The 17,252-nt window shown below is 45.9% G+C and overlaps 7 protein-coding genes across 7 annotated transcripts; 3 read left to right on the top strand and 4 right to left on the bottom strand.

The window, feature by feature from the left end:
* Window positions 1-320: 320 nt before the first annotated feature.
* Window positions 321-2,579, bottom strand: JR316_0009929 (uncharacterized protein; the record flags this gene model as incomplete). Its single annotated transcript, XM_047895609.1, has 8 exons — window positions 321-897; window positions 957-1,210; window positions 1,263-1,486; window positions 1,547-1,613; window positions 1,667-1,825; window positions 1,881-1,908; window positions 1,965-2,002; window positions 2,067-2,579. 8 exons carry the CDS (start codon window positions 2,577-2,579, stop codon window positions 321-323), a joined length of 1,860 nt encoding a protein of 619 aa, XP_047745328.1.
* Window positions 2,580-2,962: 383 nt separating this feature from the next.
* JR316_0009928 (uncharacterized protein) lies at window positions 2,963-5,875 on the top strand (the record flags this gene model as incomplete). Its single annotated transcript, XM_047895608.1, has 11 exons — window positions 2,963-3,030; window positions 3,103-3,241; window positions 3,302-3,384; window positions 3,447-3,510; window positions 3,574-3,740; window positions 3,805-3,835; window positions 5,105-5,248; window positions 5,315-5,394; window positions 5,450-5,531; window positions 5,584-5,683; window positions 5,745-5,875. 11 exons carry the CDS (start codon window positions 2,963-2,965, stop codon window positions 5,873-5,875), a joined length of 1,089 nt encoding a protein of 362 aa, XP_047745327.1.
* Window positions 5,876-6,090: 215 nt separating this feature from the next.
* Window positions 6,091-8,060, bottom strand: JR316_0009927 (U4/U5/U6 small nuclear ribonucleoprotein prp3; the record flags this gene model as incomplete). Its single annotated transcript, XM_047895607.1, has 4 exons — window positions 6,091-6,788; window positions 6,837-7,140; window positions 7,194-7,709; window positions 7,758-8,060. The coding sequence occupies 4 exons, from the start codon at window positions 8,058-8,060 to the stop codon at window positions 6,091-6,093; spliced, it is 1,821 nt and encodes a 606-aa protein (XP_047745326.1).
* A 22-nt stretch (window positions 8,061-8,082) lies between these two features.
* JR316_0009926 (uncharacterized protein) lies at window positions 8,083-8,657 on the bottom strand (the record flags this gene model as incomplete). Its single annotated transcript, XM_047895606.1, has 5 exons — window positions 8,083-8,120; window positions 8,179-8,220; window positions 8,277-8,307; window positions 8,358-8,482; window positions 8,621-8,657. The coding sequence occupies 5 exons, from the start codon at window positions 8,655-8,657 to the stop codon at window positions 8,083-8,085; spliced, it is 273 nt and encodes a 90-aa protein (XP_047745325.1).
* Window positions 8,658-8,747: 90 nt separating this feature from the next.
* JR316_0009925 (uncharacterized protein) lies at window positions 8,748-11,014 on the top strand (the record flags this gene model as incomplete). The annotated part of the gene is made up of 3 exons (XM_047895605.1): window positions 8,748-8,939; window positions 8,989-10,405; window positions 10,464-11,014. 3 exons carry the CDS (start codon window positions 8,748-8,750, stop codon window positions 11,012-11,014), a joined length of 2,160 nt encoding a protein of 719 aa, XP_047745324.1.
* Window positions 11,015-11,593: 579 nt separating this feature from the next.
* On the top strand, window positions 11,594-13,236 carry JR316_0009924 (uncharacterized protein; the record flags this gene model as incomplete). Its single annotated transcript, XM_047895604.1, has 10 exons — window positions 11,594-11,672; window positions 11,730-11,857; window positions 11,920-12,081; window positions 12,137-12,215; window positions 12,278-12,377; window positions 12,432-12,451; window positions 12,500-12,579; window positions 12,644-12,684; window positions 12,733-12,802; window positions 12,865-13,236. 10 exons carry the CDS (start codon window positions 11,594-11,596, stop codon window positions 13,234-13,236), a joined length of 1,131 nt encoding a protein of 376 aa, XP_047745323.1.
* A 1,201-nt stretch (window positions 13,237-14,437) lies between these two features.
* On the bottom strand, window positions 14,438-15,730 carry JR316_0009923 (uncharacterized protein; the record flags this gene model as incomplete). Its single annotated transcript, XM_047895603.1, has 6 exons — window positions 14,438-14,593; window positions 14,663-15,030; window positions 15,093-15,171; window positions 15,231-15,469; window positions 15,523-15,564; window positions 15,628-15,730. 6 exons carry the CDS (start codon window positions 15,728-15,730, stop codon window positions 14,438-14,440), a joined length of 987 nt encoding a protein of 328 aa, XP_047745322.1.
* Window positions 15,731-17,252: the final 1,522 nt, after the last annotated feature.

Here is a 17,252-nt window from a genome sequence, read left to right as displayed (position 1 = left end):
CAAAGGAACTGAAAAGTTTCGTGTATTGTACTTCTATGATACACTGCAGCGATGTGAGCGCCGTCCTTTATTGCTGAAAGGTAAATCTCCTTCGCGGCGTTCCTGACATCGTCGCTCCAACCCTCTTTTTCCTGCCCAAGTTTAGCATATATAGTTGCAATAGCTCCAGAAGCGCCAAACCCACCCGCTGTGAGACATGTGGCGCATGTGTACAAGGTGCCCATCGTTCGGTGATTCTACTAAGCATGATGTGACAGGCAAACTTTCTACAAATATTTGCTGGTACTGATATGCACAAATTACACAGACCAAACCAAAGCTTAAGGACTATGTCTCTGTGCCATCATGGCTGGACAACCTCCCAATCCAGGGGCACTGGCGTAACACATATCCAAAGCATGTATTTTCTCCTGATTCTTCTTGCTGAAAAACGCAATCTCCGCAGTATCCATGTCTGTAACCGTCCCATCTTCCATCATGCGAATGAGCGGTAGGGCTTGATCCATTATAGGTAAAGTGAGCAAGAATTCATTCAGCCCAGCTGACTCTTTTTGGTTCTCTCGACCTCGATACAACCTCCTCCGACCGTCTGCGAGCGTCATATATTCTTGCACTGCTGAAACCTTGATATTCGCTTCACTGTTCATCCGCTCCGCAACTTTTTCGAGGTACGCATTGACTCGTTTGGTGAAAATTTCGACGTAGGACTCATCCGGAGTGTCAAGAAGTTGGAGGAGCTCGAACTCGGCGGACTTAGGGTCTTTCGACGCCGGTGATGCTTTCAGGTTGGCGAGGAACTGATCATATGCATCGTACGTCTTCCCGTCTTCCTTGAGGGACGCGTTATGGGGCACGTACTGCATCAGGCCTTCGCGGCGAGCAGAGTAGATGGGATTGCTGTTTACTTGTTAGGATTGGCTCACAATGGACGAAAGTATCCAGGCAGTCTGACGCACTAAAAATCAACCATCAGCATGGCTGTGATGGCCTTTTGTGGGAGTAGAGTTGCGAGGCTAGATTTGTTAACCAATGTTCTGATACCTTGATAATCTTCCAAGCCAGGTTCGATGATTGGGAAAGCGAAGGGTCCTTCTGATCCCTTAACTGCAAGGCTCTGTGTCGGGGGATCAGTTGAAAAATCATCGTAATACAAACTTAACCCCAGCGACTCGACAGCTTGAACATAAACTGCATTATCAACGGTATATGCCTGTGATGGCTCCGGTAAATGTACCGCGCTTTAAAACAACTAGATTGCCCACCTTCGAAGGACCCGCATCAGGAAGCAGACGTTCTATAGCATTCAAGTTAAAGAAAAGCGTCGCAGGTATCCCGTTGATATTAGCCTGTTGTTTAACCTCGGCGTTGGACGTTGGACTGGTAGCAATATTCATACTGCGACTGAGTAAAATGTGACCAACCCAATCTCTGACAGCGGTGGTCTTTGGAAGAGGCTTGAGATCATCTGGGTCTAAAAAGTCATGCGCTAATTGGACGCAGCAATCAGAAACATCATAACGACTGGTTTACGACGACGATCCCATACCGAATCTGGCATCATACCACTTTGAGACTGACAACTCGACAATAGGTTCTAAGTCTTCTGCCCGTCGCTGGAGACAAAATATCAGGAAGACTCTACGGAGACTCTCTTAAGTAAACATACAACGAGAGAAAGAGGAGGCCCATTGGGTCCACTGAATAACACGTCGTTGAGAGCATTGTTGGGGTCACATTTCGATGGATGACCTTTGGTGGAGCCCAGGGAGCTTATAAAATCGTCGCGGTTGGTGTCAAACCAGTGAGTCCATGGGCTCGTGAGTTCCTGCAAGGAAATGAGATTAGTTATCGGATGTTTAGGCGAAGAACTTTTGTCCTACCTTCATAATTAAACCACCGCCCACATGTCTATAACATCGCATAAGCTGCGTGCATATGAGCAAAAAGGTTCTCCAGTTACTCACCCATCGAATGGACCTCGGTTGATTGAGAGGGTATTGAACTTGGGGGAACGACATTAAGAGATTGTCAAACAAGAGAAAAGAGGAGTAAGGTTTGCAACTTACCGCGTTCAGACTATTGCCAACATAGATCCAATCCGGCCCTAAGCGTTCGTAAAAGTGCATGAGGCCGAATCCGTGTTTCTGATTTAATCCTTTCGGATCCCAGCTTGCGCACTGGAGAAATTTCGACTTTGAATCAGGACTAGAGCTCCCAACAATACACAGCGTCCGACGTAGAATAGCCTCCTTGAGCTTAAATGTTTCTTGGAGAGCCTTGTCTGGAAGAGCAATGATAATGAAGCGCAGATGACGAGAAACAGAATTGAGAGGGTTGTCAGGATTGGCATGGTCATAGACGATAGGTATGCCATCAGCAACAGCAAAGATTGAATAACTGTCCGCAGGGAGGACCTCCTTGAGGAGACTTCGAAGAGTGAGCTGCCTACTAGATATAGGAGTCTTTGCTAGCCATTGGCCAAACCAGTCCGTAAGTTCAGCGACCTCTTTAGGGGATAGATAGCGAGGTGATGGGTCAATCCCTGCAATGGAGGACAGTATAGGCTCGGAGGAGGCCATACGTTTCAACCAGCAAGTGTGAATACAAGTAGACGAGAGTCAGATAAGGTAGTTCCAAGTTTTTAAAAACTTGTCAATTGAACGAAAAGAAGAGTAAATTTTGCAACGACTGCCCGACAAAACTGATTATAAAATAAACATCGTAGCAACGACGTCATAGTTCAGCAATGTCCGTAGACATTTTCTACCAGGACAATTTAATATTTGCAAGTCTCGGACTGTTATTAGGGTAGCCTAGTGGGCAGCTAGATTCTACCAGGGAAATTCAACATTTTCAAGTCTCAGTCCGTTTATTAGAACGCCAATCATAATCATAGGAGTTTAAGGCCCTAAAAGCCTTAAAAAGAGACTCAACTAGTTTCAAAAACTATCCACCAAATACGATGTCTTTGAAGTATCACGACCCACCGGGATTCGTTGATGACCTCACAGAGGAGAACAAGAAATTATGGTATGACTTCATCAAACTTCGACCTCAATGTCGAGGCTAAGCGCTAATGTTTGACTTCCGCCCAATTAACAGGAGCCAACAAATATCTTCATTCATGCTCACTGATCGTGTGACGCCTACTTTGGAGCCCCAGTTCTACGATGCTACCAAGGTCATGGAAAAGGATCCCCAGAATGACGCGAAGATTACTTGGATCGCGTTTCCCAAGCAGGTCAGTTGGAACAGATTTGTTTAAAAGCTTCTGGATTTATTCTCAAGGTTTCCCCTTCAGGTTAAGATCGCCAACCCGGCTGACCACAAGAGGTGGAAGGTTGCCGACGCGGCCAGAGATGTTCAGGACGAATATTGCGAATGGTATGTTAATGTTTTCCTTTTACCGGCCTCACCAATCACGCTGCAAAATCGATGGTTTCCAGGTCCATCAAGAGGGATGACAAAGGGAAAATGCTCAGAATCGTATTCTGCAACGAAGGCCCAGAGGTAGGAAGCATAGCTATTTCAGTTCATCCAACGATATTGAATACCTCTCGTCGACTTTAACAGTACTACAAGTTCTTGGGGAAATATCAACCAGATACGCTGGTGGAGCTTTATCAGACTCTCAATCCCGGATTTGATATCAAGAAGGCAGATCTCTTCGACCAACAAGGAGTATACAACCCTCGCAACAAATGGAACAACAACACCAATACCGGATCCATCATGCATTTGTCAGTGAAAAACCACTACTCGTTTATTTGAAATCATCGTAATTAAAGGAGAACCTATTTGCAGGATTCAAGACGCGAATACACTGGGTGCGGAAGTGGACTTGGGGCATCAGCAAAAGTGACCAGACCCCCAAATGCCTTGGGAGCCTTATAAGGCATGCCAATGTTTTACGTGACACAGTAATGTCACGCAAAACATTTGGGCAACATTTGGGAACACTCAAATCATTTGGTGGTCATTTGGAGGCCCCACAAACATTTTTGAATCACAAAACAAGCACCAAATAATTTCTAGTAACTACAATTTACAAAAAAAAATTTGTACACTGTGCAACCTTGAAGGAATCATTTAACAAAATTAAAAGAGGTCACAAAACATTTGGTTTTACACTTCGGTTATGAGAAATGTTTACAGGACTTTCAAATGCTGATGAAATAATTCATCCACACCAAAATTTACTGGCTATACAGCCACATTAGTTCTAATTAGAATTCTGTACAGTTGGTCACCCGGTCTGTACAATTTCTCGACTGTCAACGAAGTCACAATGCGATCAGCGTGAATCGGAGTGAATCGGAGATCAAATATTTGTTTGTTTGTGCATAATAATCTCTTTCAACCCCCGTTTCTTTCTTTCCACATACTCTCATGTTCACTACTCCGGCGACGCTTGGTGGGACTTGGGCTTGGACTTTTCAACTCTAAGTCTTCGTATATCATAGCTGAATCTAACTCACAGGTAATTCTGCCACTTCCTTTCTGATTAGATCATCCTCAACTGACCATGTATCTGCCTTTCCGTAGACCGTTCTCCTTCTGCCTTAGATCTACTGGATATCCGGCTTGGTATATAATCATTCACTAGTTCCCAAACTTTTAGGTGAGTATATGCGCACTTCTGCACACACACCTTGCTTACATTATGCGACCAAAGTAGCTCCTATAATTCATGGGTACCATCTATTGATGACATCGTCTCAGCATCATTTTGTTATTTAACCACTTTCTCGCTTCTCTGTACCTTTTGGAGTCATGTTGTAGTATAAGTTTTCTTAATGCAACAAGTTCTTTTTACTTGCTATGATAATCTGAGGGATCCACTAAATAATGAACCATGTGAACTGTGTAAAACATTTAAACACTGGCAAATGTTTGCCAAATGTTTTTGGGACTCCCAAATGTTGCCTAAATGTTACGGACACTCAAATTTTAACCAAATGATTTGGCTATATTTAGTACTACCTAAATCATTTGCTTGGAATAAATAATTCGAAGCCTTTCAGTCTTCGGAGTCTCTCGTTACGAACCGCACAATGCCTTTCGGGCATTGGGGCCTTTGGACGCCTCCAAATGCCTTGTCAAGGCATTTGGGGATCCGAGCACTTTTGCTGATGGGGCCCGGGCAACTGTGCTCCGCAAGCGATTAGATGGTACCCCTATCACCGATGCAGATGAGCTAATTCGTTGTAGTGGTTATGGAAACCCCAACCGGAATTCCGATCCCCATGTCAGTCATTGAACTTCTTTTACACAGTACACTGACGCATTGGGCGCTTATTTTGCTCATACCTAGATCGGTGCAGAAGTGAATACGTTTGCGCGGTCTGGCGCGATGGTCACTCTCAAGAACCCTGTTGGGTTATACATAGACAGGTACGACGGTCTCCATCAGTGTCGGTTAGGAATATCTTGACACTGCGGTGTGTAGCATTAGCTGGGGTCAAATAGAGGCTCCCGACGGTGATGACCCAAGCAAATGGTGGAAGTGGACTCGTGGCCGCGAGGGCACTGTAACTGAAGCTTCTTCTTTTCTTACCTGGATCGTTCTGATTAATGTTCTAGTACATGCGCGCCGAGTTCGAGGTTCCCTCGGACAAGCCCTATGTACTGGGAGACCTTTTAGTCAAAGGAGTAGCCCTTGAATTTGGCGGTCAACTAGCAGGTTAAAAAGCACTTTCTGATCGACGTTATTCTGTGAAATCACTGACATCAAATACGCACAGATTTTATCTCCATCTCACTCACTGGACACGCGAGCGACATGGACGGTCAAAACCAGATCACCCCAAGGCTTTGCTCAGAACCATCCTCCAATCGAAATGATGCCATCAGCCACAAGAAGAATCTTCGATAAATAAAGACAAGGACCCTCTTCGTCTGTTGTACAATATGTAGTATAGTCGTAATCCAATCGAACATTGTATCGCCTGCAAAGTCAAGTCTCATAATGTAGCTTGTTCGGAATCATCTCGACTGGATCCATGGCTGTGAATAACAGATCTAGGGTCCAATTTAGGCTCTTGTAAAAACATCAATTAAAATAAAGCATACACATTCAAAGCACAGCAACTAGAAAATCTCCTCATCCTCAGGCTTCCAATTCTTCGCAACATCCCAATACCCTTTCATCCTATCACCGAGCATCTCGCGCGCATCACGGTCCGTGGGACAGCTGCGCGCCTTGAAATTGCTAAATTCGCGGTCACGCAATGCGCCTTCCCAGATCAGATAGCACTTGTTGTCTTCAAGGTTTTTCGCCGCGTCGCCACTACTCGACTCTGGCGCTTTCACTTTCGGTGTCTCTCCTGTATCTTCGGCCTCCGACTCTGGATTTTCCAGCTCAACCTCCTCCTCACCGCCCCTTGGCCTTGCCGCCTCGGTCCACTTGATGCGCTGCATCATCAACCGCTTATAATTCCTGATATACTTGCCCGCACCCTCTACATAAACCACACTGAAACTCGGCCCAAACACACACACACCCGTCAGATTCAACTGCTCAGCGTTCTTCCGCACTTTGAACTGATGTGCCGGGTCGGTGAGCGTGAGCACTTTGAATACAAGCCCTGTTATCCCGCGTCTGTCCTCGTCCGCTTTTTTGGTCTCGAGCTTGGCGCGTCGTTGGTCTGGGGTAAGTTTGCGCTCTGCGTTGGTCTTTTCGTGTGTGTGTTTGCGCATCGCAACTTCACGGCGTACGCGCGCTTCGACGCGTGTAGGGTCTTGGATTGCGTCTGATGTGAGGACTTTCATGAGATTGGCGAGGCGTACTATGAAATTGTTAGATCAGAGCATTTATGGTAGTTGGAATAAAATACCTTTTGGAGGATCGGGTGGCAAGAGGCCCATACGGATTCTATCCCGCTTATCCTGCAACTCCTGTTTCCTCCTCAACTTCCTCATCTTCTTCTGTTCCTTCTTGGTAAGCATCATCGGTTTGAGCTCAATCTTGTTCTTCTCGTTCGGCGCAGGGATGGGGATAGGATGCTGGATATATATCGTCACAGGTGAGTCCGGCGTGCGGATGTTGAGTTTGTTGAGCCCAAACGTGTCAATGTCATTGTACGACTTGCTCGGCAGCAGCGCTGCATCCCACCACTCTGAATCAGGAGGCGGAGCCCTCTACATACACATTCAGCCTCACACATAAACAACACAAAAAAGCCAATGCACACCTTGATAGTCTTCTCGATGCCCATATCCCCATCCAACCCCGCCTTGCGTGCACTTTCGGCAATACGCTGCTTAAGCGCCTCGAGCTGATTCTCCTGTCTCATCTGGTTCCCCAGCGCCACGTATTTGCCCTTGGGATTAAAATGGAACTTACGCCCCTGCCGCTCCCTTGGCGCACCCTCGAACATCCCCACCTCCTTCCCCCCGCTACCCGCGGCCCCCGCCACACCCACCCCGCCGGCCATGTACGGATTCGCCCCTGCAGCAGCTGCAGGGCTCGGTACGACACTTGGGACAATCGAAGCTGGAGAGGGCGACGGCTGGTTCCGCACATTCGCTTTGATTGATGCAAATTTGGGCTGCATGGGCTTGTATCTGTCTTTTTTGGACTGCGGCAGCACGGGCGTTGTGTCTAGAAGCAGAGGGTGCGCGGCCATTTTCAGCCCGGCGCCTTGCTGTGTCGGCTCGATTTGCGGTGTGCTCGATTTGCTGCTGCGCTTCGCGGACTGCGCGAGGGTCTAATAAAAAAAGTTAGAGACGTTATGGGCCAGTGGAATAGAGCACACCATGTACGGGTTATCTTTGATTGCGAGTTTCGTCTGCGCATCTGCAACACGTCGTTTAGCTTCTGCGACTTTGCGCAGGAGATCATCAGATATGGCGGGTGTGGGTGCCCCAGAGCCAGACGCGGGGGTAGGCCCGCTGGAGAGGCTGGGCGAAGGGGTTCCTGCGTACACAACCTTGGATGGCAGCGACGCCGGAACAATGGGCACCTTGGGCACGGGCGCTGCGAGACCCGGTAAGGCCCGTGCGGTAGTAGAAGAGGACAAGGACGTTGTTCCTGAAGGCAAAACGTTCTTCTTGTTCATGGCTGCGAGTTTGGCAGCTATTTCAGCGCGCTTTTGAGCGATGAGGTCCATCGCTGATGCCTAGTGCTTCCTGTGAGATTCTACGATGGCCATTGGTGAAGATAAGAGATTCACGCACTGCAGCGGGTGGTTTGGCGGCGCTGGAACCATTGCTGGTGTTCTGGGCAGGAAAAAGAGGGTTGGAGCAACGATGTTAGGAATGCAAAGGGCATTTACCTTTCAGCAACAAAGGGTGGTACTCACATCGCTAGAGCCAGGACATCAGTCACATATCATAGACGTAAACAATAAACGTACCTTTTCAGTTTCTTTGCGGCGAGACCATCGCCAGCGCTGCCCTCGAACGCACGTTTCCTGTCGCTCATCGTGGGCGTTGTAGAATGAGCCGCCAGCACAGGTTGTGACGAAAGTGACAACCGTGACTTCGAGGGTGACACAGCTTCGTCACGGAGCAACACACAGAAAAACGTCTGACTCGAAAAGTACTTAGAGCTCAAAGATTTCAAATAGACAGGTTTCGCCGGGGACTCGGGGTTCGACCACGATTTTTCGAAAGCTACAGAGCCGAGCAAGGGAAACAACGAATTTTCTCTTCATGTCGGTAGAATCAAAGGTCGGTTTCGATGGTGTACATACGGTCGGTGACCTCTTCTTCGATATGCCAGTGCATTTCTGATACCCTTTGATATGTATCAGGACACGAAAGCGCCTAATAGTGCCACAGAGCAACCCAGGCTGTGGAATGTGAGAGAGCCGTACCAGTATGCCCCGCCGAAGCCTAAAGATGACCCTTGGACAACATTAGTGGAGCCCCTTCTTCGCAAGGACAAAATGCAGTGCGATGTATGGAAAGACGAGGTTCAGAATTTGTTGATCTTCGTGAGCGCTTCTTCGGCTGTTCACTACCATACATCCTTGACTATTACAGGCTGGATTGTTCTCTGCAATTGTTACGGCGCTAATAGTCGAGTCATACAAGAGTCTCCAGCCAGATCCAAACGATGCTATTATCTCCTTGCTTTCCCGGATTGCATTGCGACTAGACGGTCCTATCAATGCTACAGCTGGCCTCTACTCCTCTCCAGCTCAAATTTTCTTTACCCCAGCGCCCTCAGCAATCAGAGTCAACACATTCTGGTTTCTTAGTCTCGTGCTGAGCTTGACGAGTGTACTCGCAGGCATCATTTCCTTGCAATGGTTGCGAGAGCATCTCGTTTACGCCGACCTGTCCCCTCGTGAAAAATACGCAACGTACTACATGCGCGCGGACGCACTGAAAAAGTGGCATGTTGACAAAATCTTCACAGCCATGCCTCTGCTGCTGCAGTGCGCGCTGGTACTGTTTCTCGCTGGCATAGTCGACTTTTTGCATTCGTTGGGGTTCCGCCAAGTGACCGTGCCCGCAACGGTCGTGGTTGGCCTGACCTTGCTATTTCTCGTCGCTACCACCCTGCTTCCCTCTCTCCAGATTCTTTCTCTTTATACCCACTTTCCCGGTAGACAGGGCCGCCCATCTCGCCCGATATCCAGTCCGAGCAAGTGTCCGTATAAATCACCCCAATCACGCGCCGTTCTCGTCCTCGTCCGTCTCGTATCCTCTTTCTGCTGCCGTCTCTATTCACATATCTTAAATCTAATTGAAAAGCTTGGAAAGTGTCTGAATCTCCCAAAATCGAATTCAGATCCTGTTTGGCAACCAAAAGACAAATTTACGCGGTACCTTCACCAGGCACTGCACGCGTCGCCGCGGTGGATCGACTTTGACGAGGCCTGGCTGAACATTCGCGACGCGTATATGCGGCGAGCGGTCGGCAAGGAACCTTTCTTCCGAGAACCCACTCTTGGGCGTCAATACCCTCAACTACCACCGATATACGATATCGTTGGGGGACTACAGGCACAGAGCTGGCAAAAGGCCTCGGCAGTCTCTTCACACCATTGCTTCGTTGAAATATCTGAACTCGAAAATATTTATGATAGGCTGCATCAGGAGGAATATCTGTACGAGCTATTGACGAATGATGAATGTCTAAAGAGTGATCTGAGCTTGTGTCGCTGGTTGACTGGTGACACTTCTGGCATTCTGGATAGATCGACTCTTGGTTCTGACATTTTACGCCAGCAAAACACCTTTCTTTATCTTCGCTCTAGCAGCACCTACTATCCTGAAGTTGAATTGCTTTCCACTCACAGGGTAGAAATTGGCATTCGGCTGATGATCTACTTTTATCTCGAGAAACGGGCAATTGCTTCTGTACATGCTGCGGATCTGAATAGTCCGTCATGCTTGTCTGTCGACTCATTGAATATCTTGAATCCTATTTTCCGTGACCCGCAAAATTACGGTAAGGCCAGCTATCAATTAAATGCAAGGGATGTCACTGATGTTTGAATATGTTTAAGACTTTATCTGGCAGATCGTCAATTTTGCACTGGCGCTATTGATCCAGCTGGAAGAGGGATACCGTGACGACGTCGATCCTCCCTTGAACATCAAGACGCAACAAAGCCATTTCATAGCTTTAATACCTGTGATTGCACATCTCGTATATATGACATCTATGCAAACCCATGAGCATTCTATTCATTCCACCGCTTCTGAACGCCTATCTGCTACCCGGAGCCTCTTGGACGCTATCCCAGCTCATCTTGAGCGACGTCTATCTCAGGAGCTCTCGGAAACACAAACTGCTCGCCACGCTCCGAGTGTATTCTTTTACATCTCCGCCCAGTACTGTTCAAAAGCGACGCCCGAACAGGTCTCACATTATGCCTCGTTGTGCTCTACTCTCCTTCAGTATAAACGCGTAACTGTAGATGTCAACCAGCTCAATCAAGAGATGGAGACGACGCACGAGAAGATCAACGCGGGTAGCGATAGTTTGCTTAAGGATGTGAAATCCTTCTCGGAGGACATTTGGGAGTATCTTGGAACGATTTCGGGACCGACCTGAATTACTGGTTCCGTAGGACGAAATGCGTTCTATAAATAGACGATCGCCATTCTTGGCACTTAATTCGATCAGTTATTTACGGTCCGCGGAGTTGAGTGTTGCTCGATTCATTCCCGACGCTCCCAATTAAGATAAGGAGCAGAAATGAATAATGGTTTGCGTATGATTGATGTCGCAGATAGTAGAAACATATCCAGGCGGGCATGAAAAGCAGGATGTACCTTCTTTTATGAAAAACAGGGTTAGCCCATTGTGAGTTATCTTGAATACTTGGCTAGATCATTGAATTAGATGGATTGATTCATGACATCGTTGTGGAACCCTAAAACCAAGCCCTTAAATTGCAGCATCCTAAAAATGATTACTGTGAAATGACTGCATCTAATGGCTTATGTCTCACTTACTACAAGTGACCCACCTGAGTCTCGATTTCTTTGTGGATACGGTATGCAACGCATCAGGGGGAGGTAGATAACGGGTGGTGAGATGCATTTAAAACAATCAATACTGCGCGTTCCTGTTCTCTTTTAATCTGCGTTTATCCAGACGTTGGTCGATGTGATCCCGCTGCTCGATCCAATGCCCTCACCACTGAAGAATCAGCCACCCCTGAATATTGCCCGCTTTACTGGATTTTTCATTGAATGCGTTCTGACCGGTACGTCATTCTTCACCTTTGCATTCGTCTCGGATCTCATCGATATCTGTGTGGAAGGTGTATACTGGGTCCACTTCTTCCTCTATGTGGAGAGCGTGCGCAAGCGCTCCAAGTCGTCGGGGCAGAATCTGTTCAAGACGCCCATGTTCGCAGTTGGCGCGACGATCTTCATCATAGCCACCGGGGTAGAGTCACTGCTTCATTAACGTATGGCGCGAGAGTGCTCTAATTTGTTGATTGATTAAAGCACTTCATTGTTCTTGTCATCTCTTCCTTCCTCGCGTTTGTGAACTGTGTGACAACAGATGCGCCGTTTGATCAAAGAGGATATCTGTCGTTGAGCTCTCACTGGGTCATCGCGTACAGCTCGATGTACATACCTATTCCTGTGGTCGCGGACGCATTTCTCGTGTGTAGCACATGCGTCGTCCAATTTCTCTTTTGTATCTGACGTTCTTGAACAGATATACCGGCTGTTCATTGTTTGGGGTAGGAATGTCGTGATCACGATTCCGGCTGTCTGTCTGTGTATCGCTCTGCTGGGTAAGTGACATTACTCGCAGTAAAGTATATCTAAGCTAAAGCTGTCAAAATGTATTTTGCAGTCACGGAAGCTGTGGCAGCCAATCTTTTTAGAACATCCTTCAATACTATTTTTGATAAATCGCGACGCTGGTTGGTCTCTGCCTTCGCTTTGACGTTTGCGTGAGTGAATCAGGGTTAAATTTGCCCCAGTCTGCGCTTACGGTGCTCTTCCAGATGTAATATATATTGCACTTGTAAGTTTTGAACTCGCCAGTGCATGTTACGGTTCTAATACTACCAAGTTCTGATCGCGTTGCGCATCGCTTTGGCTCAGCGCAGTGTGAGAGATACGAAACTCAATCCTAAGACGACGAAGCTACAGGTGACATAATGGCTGAAGGCTACGTTTTATTTCTTTACTGACCCGTCGCGTTTTGTGGATATAGAAATACCTGGAGATCCTCATCCAGAGCGCCGCCCTATACTGGTGAGTACTCAAACATTGCATGACTAATTGAAAGCTCACAAGACATAGCTTTCTGGCACTTCTGTCGCTAATTTTCTCCGTAGTAGAGTCTACAGCGGTCTATATAACCATAGGCGCCGTACGTGTTTTGGATTTTCTGCTGGGGACAACTGCTAACGTAGTTTCAATAATCTGGAACAGACAAGCCCGACAATCGTCAGTGCGTTTCGTTACGGGAACTCAGTTAGATCTGACAGATTAATCCAGGGAATCTGCTTCTGTATGATTGTGACTCGTCCCTACAACGTTGATGTGGGACAGACAATTGGAACCGTCACCTCTGTCCATCCTTCATGGCGCGCGAGTGGTGTCCCGTTGGCTGAACAAGGCAGTGAGGGTTTCAGAGCTCTTGAAGATCCAGAAAGAACGTTAGCAGGTAACGAGACGAAAGGAGAAGAACGGCACCTTGAAAGACCGGTGACGCAGCCATGCATTCCAGCGCAAGACGACGTGTTTACGACAGACAGCTTGGACTGTGTTACTACTATGCAGGGAAAACACCTAAGTATATAATTCTTTTCAACGGACATTAATTGTTGGCGGCCTATTGTGGATTTGGAACATTTTTACTATTTAAATCAAAGAGTTAAACAGATAAAAATACTTACTAACGCCTTCGTTTAAAATACGTTTGTTCTTTCCTTTCTACATTGGAAACGTCTGGTGTTATAAAGGTGAAAACGAGGTATCCTTGTGGCCATTTTTACTTTCAGCGAGAGGATACGGGAGATGAAGCTTCCATCGTTGCGTAGAAATGTGTGGTCCCACCGCCAAAATTGGTATTTAACCGAATGGACCGCATTTCGACATGGAGGGTGAGCCCAACATTACGAGAAACAGGGAAGCAGGCTTTTTAACACTGTGAGATTGTCCTAGTGTCAGCAGATGAGATTGCTTACCGATCGCTCGTGTTCGTCGACATCCTTGCCATTTGCCCGTCTCCACATCTGCTATGTACCATATGCATCGGCGGTGTGAGTGTTGATGTATATGCGCACTTTCCACAACAATCTGATTTCCATCCGTGGCGTTGATATGCCCTCCAGAAGTCGACCACGGCGAGCTCAGCATCATAACTGCTGTTAAAAACAGCTTCTATAATGTTTGTATAGGCGGGCGTATTTTTCGTGGCAAATTCAATTGACTGTCATGACATCTTGAAGTATATACGATACGTGAAGGAGGTGGAACTAAAAGAATACGATAGAACGAAAGTCGTCAAAGGACCAAAGACACAACTCGTTGGAAATCGGAATTGTTGAGTCACATGCACATGATGTTACATGGCGTGAATCATCTGTCACGGTCGCGTCTTGCTGGGTCTGTATTGACGGATATGAAACTGAGATACCGTATCTCGAAAGGATTGCGACACAACACGGACGACTCGGCAGTTGTGGGCAGCTTGGTACATCAATCACCATTTCTTGAGCATTCCAAATCATATGTAGTGGGTAGAAATCTTACTGAATTATTGTGCCTCTTCTTCAAGTTCTTGACGTGCGCTGAAAATGCTCGGTGGCGTGCCGCGTGGAACTGTTCGTGCTAACGGAAACCTGGTGATTTAGATTTGGTTCAAAATAAGTCAAAAACGACATTTTAAATCATCTAATATTTAAATAACTAATACCTAGGCAATGAGTGCTGCTATACATAAAACTCTAGGATCTCTGCGTGTCTAACATCTCAGAACGGCTACGCTAGCGTACAAAGTTTAACACCTGATATTCGTTATAACGGCTGTCCCGCCACTGTTGGTCCCTTGGATGTTTGGGAAAATCATATCAGAAATACGAGTCGTGGGCTCCCTGAAAGTGCTCTTTGGAGTCGAAAGTGCAATTCGTGCGGCAATTACGGTCGGAGCTAATCCCTATCGGGAGCCGGTAGGGAGCAAGCTATTAGATTCTGACCAATTCAAAGAAGCAGATCAAACACTTACCGCCACCGCAACTATAATAACCTGCATATAAAGGCCTTCTACCAGGAGAGGCGACTCTACAATTGTTTCTGGTGAGAACGGAATAATCCCTTGGATGGCATACACCAGAGTAACCAAAGAATATACAGCAGCGGACTCGACTATGATCTTTATAATGTGGCCCAATCGCTTGGTAGACCGGATTCCATTGCCAGTAAAATTCTGATGGGATGCTTTATGTATCTTAAGGCCGATCAAGAAGGTACAGATTGCCGTGGTTCCAAATGAAACCAGCGTTTGAATACTTGTAAGGTTCTTGAAGGAAGAGATAGAGCTGGTAAATGTAGGAGGCTTGACAACTGGAACCAAAGTTACTGCCAAGGACAGGCCTATGGATTATAGGTGGACAGTCGGCAAAATGAGGTCTAGACGGTTAATGCTGAACACTTACCCATTTCACCAAGAATCAATGCTAACGGAAGAATGATTATCTTGAATGACTTCCCCCAGACATGGTAGCACCTCCAAATCTGACAATTGGAAACTTATTATCATTCCTGTACAATGAAGAAAATGGGGAAGCTCGTACCAGAAGCGCATCAGATACCACAAAAATAAAGCAGAACGAGAACTGAAAGACTGCGTATACCGCGACTGATCCACGTTCTAGCACTGCAAAAAATATATCCAATCGTGTGTCGCCGTTGAAAATTAGAATTAAGTTGATGTAGTACCATTGGATGGCCTGCTGTACCAAACAAAGCGCGTAAAGAAGGGAAATTGCTGAAAGTATGACTATTTTTCCTTGGCTGGTAGGCATTCGGCTGACTATAGCAAACTTGAATAACAAAAATATATCAGAGCGATAATCAAAGACATACTATAAAGGTACATAGTCCCCAGATACACCACAGAATAGAATCCTACAAGTAAAGATTAAGCGCATAAGCTAGAAAATTTCTGCCTAAAATTTTATTGAATTTCACCTGTTAAAAGAGTAGAAACCAATACGGCATTGAGATTTCCGCTAATTGCAGCGATCTGAATGTTTTGAGGTATGAAGAAAGGCGAATCAGACTCGGTTGACATGAGGCCTGAAGATTTGTGTTGGAATTCGCCGTTGTTGCTGGTCTAGCTTTTATACGAATTCACAAACTATGATACAAGATCGATTTCCACGGCTGAGAAACGTCCTTGAGGCAGGACATTCCAACGATCCGTCAATGTATTGACAAGACTGACATAAGAACATCACATATCCCTATAACATGGCCCATTGGAGACTTTCATTAACGGAGCAACTAAAAGATACAATTCACCTTACATCAGTAACTGAGGGAACCCAAATTAATCACCAACTGTACCACCTATTACACTGATTCGTACAAGTTAGGATGCTATATCACGAATGATCACACAGGCTGTACCTCACATGAGAATGCAACGGAGGTTCATACTGTGATACTTCTCACAAAATGTCATGGTAAATATATTCAGGCACCTGGTAATAGCAATACAACGCTTTTATGATCATCGCTGTAATGTTACACAACGAACGACAACAAGTACAGTCCACGCCATTATAACTCACAATTGGTGAGAAACGCTTATCAGTTGTACACTAATTAAATACAGGCGCTCTGCAAGGATTTATTTCGAGCGGAAGGGCGAGAATCCTTGGTCTAGATATGTGTGAATGCCGCGTCTCATCAGATCAATGCCATTTGTTTTGATTATCAGAAACAGAGGGTAATTCTAACATGTTAGTAGATTTTAGAACTCCCATTACTGATTCCGCTTTGTAGTCCTTGAATATACGTAAGCAAATATCATACAGATGTTCTTAAACTTTAGAAATCTCCGGTGGATATTAATATATTAAGAAAGCACTGCTGAGAATTGCGTCTACCGGGAGCTTTTCATTGCATTTCCGTATACCTTCTACCTGATTCTTGAGTGGTAAGCAGTGACAACGATATTATGACTACTTGTTTGCAGTCAGGCATGAACTGCATAAATAAGCGTGGCGATCGAATATACTGCAGCTAACTCGGTCACTATTTTGTCACGATGTACAAAATATTAAATTGGATTCGGTGACTGAGGTTTAGGCGACCTCCGTGTTGGTAAGATGTGCTAAAGATGCCTGTCTGCCTTGTTAGCTGAATAATCTTATATCCTACAAGCAAGGTTCATGCTGAAGTTGTTCCGAAAGTCAGAGAATCCTGGATATTCGTGAAAATTTTGAACTTGGAAACCGTAGATGTGTTAAAATGAGAATTTCCTAGAGTCGATAGTGTTGTCAATGCAATTGGAACACTTGGAATCATCGAATCAACAAGTCAATGTATGTAATGAAGTAAAGTGAATCAAAATCTTAGCCTGTTAGGCTTTTTAGAATTTCTCTTATGATATATACTCGTCGTTTGATAGTGTGACGTTTAAAAAAGATTATAGGAAGCAGATGATTATCGATTTTGTTCTTCGATTGACATACGGCGTCGATAACCCCATGAAAATGCGATTCACTATGAGAAGATCATCCGTCAATCATTGCTGCGGATAGGTAGAGAACCATTGAGTGAGAATTCAGATATACTCTCCCCTGTAT

This window comes from Psilocybe cubensis, chromosome 9 (assembly GCF_017499595.1).
Source record: "Psilocybe cubensis strain MGC-MH-2018 chromosome 9, whole genome shotgun sequence".
In the NCBI taxonomy this organism is placed as follows: Eukaryota; Fungi; Basidiomycota; class Agaricomycetes; order Agaricales; family Agrocybaceae; genus Psilocybe; species Psilocybe cubensis.
Note: the sequence above shows the minus strand (reverse complement) of the source record. Positions and strands in the feature narration are given on the sequence as shown.